The sequence below is a fragment of the Carlito syrichta genome, unplaced genomic scaffold, assembly GCF_000164805.1.
Source record: "Carlito syrichta isolate Samal-C Ts95f unplaced genomic scaffold, Tarsius_syrichta-2.0.1 Scaffold311780, whole genome shotgun sequence".
In the NCBI taxonomy this organism is placed as follows: Eukaryota; Metazoa; Chordata; class Mammalia; order Primates; family Tarsiidae; genus Carlito; species Carlito syrichta.
Window position 1 is genome coordinate 607,696 of NW_007255876.1, and position 10,700 is coordinate 618,395.

The following is a 10,700-nucleotide window of genomic DNA, read 5'->3' on the forward strand; positions in this document are numbered from 1 at the left end:
ATCCACTCACCTCAGCCTCCCAAAGGTGCGGGATTATAGGCTGAGCCACCGAACCCGGCTTGTTTTGTGTTTTTTAAATCATTGTTTAGTTGCTTCTAATTTTTCACAATTATGAATAAAATTTTATATTTTTTACAGTTTATTCTCTGATATTTTCTTAGAGTAGGTTTTTAAAAATGGGATTCTCACATAGTTTTGCTAAATGACTGTCTAAAAAAAGTCGTAACAGTTTGCACTATGACTAGCAATGTTTAAGTGTAATAATTTCTTTTTTACAGTTCGGATTCTGAAATAATAGGTTATGCTTTGGACACACTATATAATATAATATCTAATGATGAAGAAGAAGAAGTAGGTAAGTTTCCAGTTATTTGTGTTAATGGGGTTGTGCTGATTTTTGCTGTTTTTAAAGTTGGCTTATTTTACACATTTATTTATAAGTTTTTTTAATTTGCTTTCTCATTTAAAAAGTCAATAAAGACATAGGCTTAGTTCTAGAAAACTGTCTTTAGAATGATTGCTTTGTGTGTGATCATAATGAGATGGAATACGATCTTTTTTTTAAAGTAATGTGTCTGCTCTCTTGTATTTGGTTTTATTTAGGCAGTATACATGTTGCCAGTTCGTGGTTAAATAATTATTTTTGGCTTTTGATTGAAAATCACACTGTTTTATTTATGTTATCTAAGCAGTATGAAGTTAGAGAACTTTTTCCTACTAAATACTTAAATATTTGGTGGCTCAGTCTGTAATCCTGTGCCTTTGGGAGGCTGAGGTGAGTGGATTGCCTGAGCCCGCGGGTTCGAGACCCGCCTGGGCAGCGAGACCTCATCTCTACAATAAAGCAAAAAATCAACCCGTCGTGGTAGCGCGTGCCTGTAATTCCGGCTACTTGGAAGGCTGAGGCGGAAGGATTGCCGGAGCCCAGCAGGTTGAGACTGCGGTGGCCGGGAGTGGCCACTGCACTCCAGTCTGGGCGACAGAGTAAGACTCCAACTCAAAAAAAAAAAAAAAAAGACTTACGTTAATTTGTAAAGAGCAGCAATTTGTTAAATTTAGAAAGTTCTTTTCCTTACATTAAGTCTGTTTAGTGTGCAGTGATATGGATCATTTTTAAATCTACATATTTCTATAGTACATTCTCCTTTTCTTTTTTGTGTCAAAATACTTGAATACTTAACATAAAGTCTATAATTTTCTTAATTTACTTTATTGTCATGTGAAATACTTAATGGAAGTCTGTATACATTTTTTCTGTATATTGCAAAGCATGCAGTTACATTTCATAATACTGTTGAAGAGTGCATTCTTTTATATTAAATTGGCTATTGCAGTAGGATATAGTGAGTTTTCCATTATTCTACAAAGTCAGAAGGGTAAATAGACTCATTTTTTATGAATATAAAGTTACACTGCAGGTTAATGATCTTTCAAAATTCTGAGTAGACAAATCAGAAATTGTAGATGTATGACCTTGCACATATTTTATTAAAATAAAAGTAGGACAAGAATGTATGTCAGTATTTGCAGAATACTAGTAATGGGAACATTTGAAACTAGGTTGTGTTGAATAGTCACAATTCCTTAGACTTAAATATCTTCTTAAAAATTTTTTCATTTCTCTATGCTATCTAGCCTACAACTTAGCTTTATTTCTCAGGGGTGAAAAATATTTAGAAACATGTTTTGGTACCCATGAAAAATGTTGCCAATCACATGACAATGCTTAGATAAAATATGCACACAAGTGGACTGCTATTCTAGTGTATTTTTTTTCCTAGTTATTCTAAGAAAATTAGATGCAACACACTTGTTTGAACACATTAAAGAAAAAGACTTTCTTAGCCGCCCCCTTCCCCCCGTGTTTCAGATCAGAAATTAAACTTTTTTTCTAGTTAGGTTGCAGGGGATGATTTTCTCTTAAAAAATGTATAGTAGGCAACCTCTTTGGGTCTCCCCCCACCCCCACTGTGGGAACTTTTCTGTCTTCTCAATAAATCCTGCTTTCTTAAAAAAAAAATGTATAGCAACATTATATTTAATTAGATAATTTCCTTTGTTATAAACTTAAAATATAATCATGGCTGAAGCCAGCTTTTTTTGTTTTTCTTTATGTATGTATGTAGGCTCTTTATTTTTAATTTAGCATCCAAGAATGATCCTTTAAATAAAACAAAATAAACAATTATCTGGTTAAACAGTAATAGAATCACCTTCTTTAAAGGACTTTTTCTTCTGAAAACATACTCATCCTGAAAGAGTTCATTTTTTTAAAAATCTAGATATTGAGAAATGTGTCTTTCATTTCTGTTATTGATACTTTTTCCTTACTGCTTCGTCAGAGGTAGTTCTTAGCTGACATAATGAACTCCATTTTTTACTTTACGAATATGCTATAACTCCTTACTTTAATGATGTATTTGCCTCAGAGTACTACAAATAGAGTATATGCTATATTTCTTTTTAATATATCTCAGATATTTGACTAAAATGTATTTGTTTCTTTTTCTTAGAGATTGTATTGTTTATTACATGTTTTTAAGCTCCTATTTTGTTGTGTCTACTACTGCAAAAAAAAAAACTATTTTATCACCCACATTTCATTTACTTTTGTCTACCTTTTCAGATGATGTTGAAGGTAAAAGATTGCATTTACATGTGCATGATGCTTTTAGGCTGATAATATAAAAGGACACTGTCAAGTAATGTTTCTTCTGACTAGTAAAAAAAATTTCTTTTTTTCACTATATAAGAAATTTGTTTTACTATATAAGAACTCCTTAATTGAAATTTGTTTTACTATATAAATTTGTATAGTAATTTGTTTTACTATATAAGAAATTTGTTTTACTATATAAGAACTCCTTAATTGAAATTTGAAAATTGAAATTTGTTTTACTATATAAATTTGTATAGTAATTTGTTTTACTATATAAGAAATTTGTTTTACTATATAAGAACTCCTTAATTCAAAAGGAATGTTGGATAAACTTATATTATTATTATTTCCACAGCTACTAATTCTGTTTCTGTCCGAAATACATAACATACTCTAGTGCTTCTTTTAATAACATTAAAGCTATTTTTCTAGTAGGACAGTTTATTCAAAATTACTCTGCATACTTCTTTTCTAAAAAAAAAAGAAGTAAGAAGTTTTTACTTCCTAGAGAAAAGTTTTTAGACAGTTTATTTAAAAATAATATCGGGTATGGTGGCACACACCTGTAGTCCCAGGGACTTAGAAGGCTGAGGTAGGAGGATCTCTTGAGCCAAGGAGTTCAAGCCTGCAGTACACTATGATGGTGCCTGTGAAAAGCCACTGCACTCCAGGGTGGACAACATAGACCTTGTCTCTAAAAAATACATAAAAATAATATATAGTATTCCAGTTCAGATAATATTTATATATTGATATTGTCCCTTTAAATTAATGCATGGAAAGCATCGTTTTAGTTACTCACATTTTTTTACATTAATTCAGATAACTCACTAATATTTTCTTCTCTCTTATGATCTGTTTTAAATGCCATTTACTTTTAACATTGATATTCCTTTTTCTCATCATTAAAGTAACCAAGTTTGTTTTGTCTTGTTTTACCAATTTTCCTGAGATGCTTAATTTTTTTAAATGAGGAAGGGAATATTCTTATCTAAACAAGTTCTTAAATAGTACATAACGAAGTTGCCTATACATAACAAAAAACTAACAAAGAAACTAACTTATTAAGATACTCATATATTAAAGCTTTACCTTTTGTGACATTTGAACCTTTTGTCTGAAATCAGAAAATACTAGAACCTTGTTCCTTGACTTTATCAAGCTGTTATTTTATTGGGTGGTAAAGGTCAGTAGTTGTGGTTTCTATTATTATCATATTTTTCTAGAGTTTTAAAATTTAAAGAGTTCTTTCATGTTTTTTATCTTACTTAATGCTCATAACAGCCTGTGAGATCGGTGGTATTTTTCTCATTTCTAAAGATGAGAAATTGTAAGCCCAGAGATTATATAACTTATATGGTATCATCCAGTAGGTAGAACAGTAATTTTTAATAAACTTTTTTCTTTCTTTTTTCTAGTGCTTCATAGATTTATGATTGAATAAATTGTGACCAATTTTGCTTTATTTTTCTGACTAAAATCTTTATTAAATCGTGTATTTCACATAACTAGTTTATAGAAAATTTAGGTAAATATTAAAAAGTATAAATGTATCTGTTTAATTGACCATCAATATAAAAGAAGATTATGTGATATTTCTTCATTCTGGTTTAGGACTATTTTTATTAGACTAGCTTCTTTCTTTAAGCGTTTTTATTCTTGAGGTGGTGAACTTGACTTGGAGTGAATTACAAAGAGGAGGTATAGAAATTTTTAAAATATTGTTTACACCACTGGAAAAATTATAACTTTAAATACATTTTATGAATAAATGTGTCTATACATGTTTTTTCAAAAGCCAGTCATATAAATAGGACTGAAAAGTGTCCAGAGGTATAGAGACAGTCCCTGACTTAAGATAGTTTGACTTACAATTTTTTTTTTTTGGAGTCTTACTCAGTCACCCAGGCTGGAGTGCAGTAGCACACTCACAGCCACCCCAGTGTTGATCTGCTGGGCTCAGGAGATCCTTCCACCTCAGCCTTTCAAGTAACCACATACATGCACCACCACACCCTGCTAATTTTTTTGATTTATTGTAGAGATGAGGTCTCGCCAAGTTGCTCAAGCTGTTCTCGAACCCCTGGGCTCAGGCAATCCTTTTGCTTCCACCCCCAAAGTGTTGGGATTACAGATGTGAGCCACTGCACCCAGCCCTGTTTTTCACTTTCAGTACAGTATTCAAAAATTTCATGAGATTGTCGATACTTTATTATAAAATAGGCTTTGTGTTAATTGATTATGCCCAACTGTAGGCTAATATAAGTATCCTGAACACAGTTAAGATAGGTTTGGCTAAGCTATAATGTTCAGTAGTTTAGAAGTATTAAATGCATTTTCAGTGTAATGATATTTTCAGTTTATGATGGGTTTATTAGGACATAACCATGTTGTAAGTTGAGGAGCATCTTTATAAGGACTTTAAAAAGTCAGTTTTTCATTTTACATACCTGTCTTAGGTTTATTTTTACTATGGTAACAAGGGGCCATTTATTTTTTCTCCCATTTCATTTATCTTACAGCAAATGGTCATTTACTTTACACCTTGTAAGTACAGAACACAGTATATAAACTATAGGATGTGAAAAATAAACTTAGCTCTAGGGGTTATAATCTAAGTATACTAGATGAACCAAGATGGTTTACTTATCTCATACTTTTGTTTATGTGTATGATAGACATAATTTCTCATGTTTGTAGTTTTAGTTTACCTTTTAGATATAATTAAGATAGTAGTTTATAGTAGTTAAAGCTCTAATTTATTGCTACAATAAAAGCTTTCTGTATCACCTTAATTGCCTAGCTAATTTTGGGGGACTCAAAATTTAATTTGATGGGCTAATGAGCCTATATTTTTTTATTATACCCAGAACTCTCAGAAGTGCTATCTTGTGACTATAACTTAAAAGAAATGGAGAAGTGGAGTTAGTAAAATTACCAGTGTGAAACCAGAAGTAACCATTGATCATTGGAACAGGACCATATTTTACCAATTCAGTTCAAAACCAAATCAGATCTTAATTATACTGATAAAACTACAATATTTCATACAGTGTATAGCTACAGAATAAATCAAAACTATTAACTCTACTTCTTGCTGAGTTATTCACTTGAGCTCAATGCATCAGCGAATTAAACTTTTCATGGTATTAGATCTGCATTCCTTAAAGTGTAGCACAGAAGTTCCAGAGAGTGCTCTGTGTTAAAAGAGTCTGTAGTTAACAAACTTACTGTGTTCCTCTCTGAAGCTTCACAGAATTTACATTAGTATAGTAATTACTGAGAAGCCTGTAATGAGGCCTGGTCACCTTTGTTTAATCCAAATGTATTTGTCCATAGGTGCTTGCTTTCATCAGATATCTGTTAACATGCCACACTATCCTGCATTTTCAAATATACTAAGGCTTAAACCCATTGGTTTGTTATGTTTAGATGCATAAAAATATTTCAGCATTTTACACAGTGCTTCATAGAAAGAGTCCATCAAATCTTTTTTTTCCCCCTTTTCTTTTTAGATTAGCTTGCAATTTTTACTATTGTTCCAAAATGTCAATAACTGAGCTTTTGAACTTTTCTCTAGATGTCCTAAACTTTTGGCATAAAGGCATTGTCTATCTTGTAAGCAAGATTGCTTAACCCACTTAGATTACACTGCCAGTATTATAAATAGGGCGCTTTACAACAATTTTTGTATTTCAGACTTGCATTTTTTAAAAACTCTGAAGATTAGCCTGGTGCAGTGGCTCACTCCTATCATCCCAACACTTTGGGGGGCAGAGGCAAGAGTATTGCCTGAGCCCAGGGGTTCAAGACCAGCCTGGGCAACTTGACAAGTCTCTGTCTCTACTATAAATAAAATAAAATTAGGTGGGCATGGTGATATGCACCTGTGGTTCCAGCTACTTAAAAGGCTGAGGCAGAAGGATCGCTGGAACCCAGCAGGTGGATGTGACCGTGAGCACGCCACTGCACTCCAGCCTAGACAACAGTGTGAGGCTCCAACTCAAATAAATAAATAGGTAAATAAATAACAAAAACTCTGAAGATTGATAATACCTGGGCCTGTGTTTCTGTGTGGCTGTGAGCTGCTTTCCTTGGACAGGGCATGTCTCCCCATCCTCCTTTCATCAGCCTGCTTTCACACACTGTCTTGTCTCTACAGTTGAGTTTACTTTCTCTACTATACTCACACCGCTGAGATAAGAACAGTTATACTGCAAATTATCTTTCAAAACACAGTTGATTTATTATTTATTCATTTATTAATTACATACACTAATGTTATCTCATTCAACAAATATGACTATATGCAAATAGAAATAGGTCTGGAAAGCATCCATGATTAGATTAACATACACATATCCTCTTAATTTCTAGACGGAAGCAAATTCAAGAGAGAGAATGCGTTACATGTCTTTTGAACATAAATTTCTCGGGTATTTGGAGAGTAATTTACTTGACACATGTTCCCCATGGGCCCTTCTTGTGCAATTTTTAAAATTTGTTTTTGTATCTGTACAATTTTACTAGAATTTGGCTAGGTATTTGTTTCTGTACTATCTCTCACATAACCATGGTTTGTTAGAGTTCTGGGTGCAATAAAAAATAAATGCTTATTAGCCCATCAAATCTTGTGAGATTGTATTGGATACATGGCATTTACCACAGTGGGACTCAGAGCTCCTCTTCATAGCTGATTCTAAAGAGGGACATTTTCAAAAGATTTACTCAGCTCCCAAATTCCCTTATCTTCTTAGTTTTCTTCACAGTCTCCCTTTTCCATCATCACATCAACTTGCAAATAAAATGAGATGGGTGTGCATTTCTTGCTACTTACTTGGTACCAGTTTTTTTTCTAAGACCACTTGTAAATTCACCTTTGAGCTTTGGAAATCACAAGTTATCAAAGCAAGATTTTACTTTCAGGTGTAAAAATAATAGAATACAGAATTTTATCAACTCCCAAAGGAAAAACAGAAAATGCTGTAAGCAGATCTGTAGCAGAGTATCTTTTGAATCCACGCTAGTTATGTTTGAGTGTTAGCTTCCTTATTCCTTATGATTAATATTAGGTCTTTGTAGCATTAAACCTCTACCACATTAACTTAACAGCCTTGGTATATCTCTGATCACTTAGGAACATGATGATAGCTTCCAAGTGTAGTTTTGTTTTGTTTTTCATTCTTTTATTCCCTTCTCTATTTTTTTCCTTGAATAGGAAATAGTGACTGCTTCTTTTGTTTAAAGGACAAAAATTAATAGTTTACTACTGTTAAAAGAAAATTAAGTGATTTTATTTTTATATATTTAGAGTCCAGATAATCATAAACTCAGTTACTTATTTTGGTAGATTGCATATAACTTTTATGAGAAACAGATAAATATATGAGCTAAAAATATCAATACTTGTTTACAGACAAACAAGTTTCTGTAATATCATAGGATATACTTTTTTTACATCTTTTACATCTTGATTTGTAATAACTCATTAGTGGCTTCTTTATAAGAATCAGAAACTTTTTATGAGTCATCAAAGGAAAATTGTTATGTGCAATATAATTTGAAACTTGGTAAATATATGTAGCTTATCTTGTAAATCTTAGGACCGTTTTTCTCAACTGAGATCAATTTACTCCCCTTCCCCTACCCCAAGGACACTTGGCAATGTCTGGAGACATTTTTGGCTGTTACACTGAGGAAAAGTCGAAAAGTGCTACTGCATCAGGGGGCAAACCCGGGGTGCCCAGGGAACCTCCCTTAACAAAGACCTCCTGGTCTGAAGTGTCAGTAGTGCCAAATCTGAGAACTCTTTTTTAGAGATGATGGTCGTGGTGGTGATGATGCTGCTATTTATTGGATACATTACTTACCAAGATTTATTTGCTAGATACTTTACTTACTTTTAATCCTCATAGAAATCTCCATATGAAGATATTGTCCCCAGTTTATAAATAAGGAAACTGGGACTTCATGTATTTAGGCTACTTGCCCACAGTAGCTTGGCTTCTAAATGGTTGAATGTGTTTAACTAGTCTTACCTAAAGCTTCTGTGAGCTTCTTCCATTATATTGTACTGCCACTAGTGTTTTATTCCACATCTTGTCATTCTGTAAATAAACAGAAATTATCTCTGATTGTATTGGTGATGCACCTTCATTTCTTGGTCATGTTAAGTTCAGAAGGCACTGACCTATCAGTATTATTTGATAGTTGCTCCTTTCTTCTTGAACTACTTCTTTCATTTGCCTGTCAGTTTCAATGCCCCCTGGTTTTCTTCCTATCTCATTGTCAACTCTTTGTTTCCTTTGCAGTTTTCTACTCATCTTCCCAGTTTCTTAATATTGGAATGCCCCAGGGCACGGATTTCTTTCCTTCTTTGCCCTGTCCCTTGTTGATCTTACCAGGCTTGTAACGTCAGATATCATTCATATCCTTGCCACTCAAATGTGTATGTCCATCCCATACCTCTGCGCTGAAGTTCATAATTGTATATTCAAATACTCACTTGATATCTCCATTTATATTTCTCCCCCCACAGCTTTATTGACATATAACTACCATGCAGTAACTGCACATGCATAAGTATACAATTTGATGAGTTTTGACACATGTAAACTGTGAAACCCTCATCACCACCACCAAATAGAGAGCCCCTCCAAAAGATTCCTGTGCATGTGTGGAATCCTTTGCCTCTCCATCTTATCTCCATTCAGTCACAAGTCTGCCTTCTGTCACTGTAGGTTAGTTTGTACAGGTATTTTTCTAGAATTTTATGTAAATAAAATCATCAGTATATTCTATTTTTGAAGGTGGAGAATCTGATTTCTTTCATTCAGAATAATTATTTTGAATTTTGCCCATAGCTGTATCCATGTTCATTCACTTTTATTGCTGAGAAGATTTTGTGTACAGATAGATAACAATTTTTAAAGTTATTCTCCTATTCTTGGGCATTTTAGTTGCTTCCAGTTTTTGGCTATTACATTTTGATTAGGTCCATTTTATCAATTCTTTATAATTTAGGTTTCTGTGTTCCATTTACAAATGCTACAAATATTCAGGTACAATTTATGTGTGAATATATGTTTTTCTTTCTCTTCAGTTAAATGCCTCGCTACGGAGTGGCCAAGTAATATAGTGAGTTTATTTTTCAAAGTGGTTGTCATATATTCCCACCATAGTATTCTTCCATATATTCTCTAACGCTTGGTATGATTTTGTGTGTGTGTGTGTGTGTGTGTGTGTGTGTGTGTGTGTGTGTGTGTTGGGAGTTTCACCCCATCACCCAAGCTGGAGTGCAGTGGCACATTCACGGCCACCCCAGCATCGACCTGCTGAACTCCAGCAATCCTTCTGCCTCAGCCCTCCAAGTAGCCGGAACTACAAGCATGCACTACCATGCCGGGCTAATTTTTTTGTTATTTTATTGCAGAGATAAGGTCTTGCCAAGTTGCCCAGGCTGGTCTGAACCCGTGGCCTCAGGCAATTCATTTGCTTCCCAAAGTGCTGAGCCACCAAGCCCAGCCTTGTTTTTTTTTTTACTGAGCTGTTCATCTCATACTTGAATTATAATAGTTCTTCATGTATTCTAGATTCAAGTCCTTTATGATGTATATTTTACAAATTTTTTTCCTCAGGCTGTGACATTTCCTAACATTCTCTTTTGAAAAGAAAGTTTAAACTTTTGATTAGGTCCATTTTATCAATTTGTTTTCTAATTTATGCTTTTTGTGTCCCAGTTATGAAATCTTTGCCAGATCTGAGCTCATTAAGATTTTCTCCTAAACCGGGCTCGGTGGATCAGCCTGTAATCCCCCACTTTGGGAGGCTGAGGTGAGTGGATTGCCTGAGCCCGCAGGTTCAAGACCCGCCTGGGCAACTTGGCGAGACCTCATCTCTACAAATAAATAAAAAATTATCTGGGCGTGGTAGCGCACACCTGTAGTTCCAGCTATTTGGAAGACTGAGGCAGAAGGATTGCCGGAGCCCAGCAGGTTGACACTGCAGTGGCCGGGAGCGTGCCACTGCACTCCAGTCTGGG

General features: G+C 34.1%; 1 protein-coding gene across 2 annotated transcripts in view; it reads left to right on the forward strand.

Annotated features, from left to right (window-relative positions):
- Positions 1-10,700, forward strand: part of USO1 (USO1 vesicle transport factor) — a 94,288-nt gene that overhangs the window by 37,308 nt on the left and 46,280 nt on the right. The window contains exons 4-5 of one of the 2 annotated variants that reach the window (XM_021718069.1): positions 279-355; positions 2,627-2,638. In XM_021718069.1, the coding sequence (XP_021573744.1) occupies positions 279-355; positions 2,627-2,638 (89 nt within the window). The remainder of the gene's footprint in view (positions 1-278; positions 356-2,626; positions 2,639-10,700) is intronic. The other variant, XM_008069060.2, reaches the window with a different exon arrangement.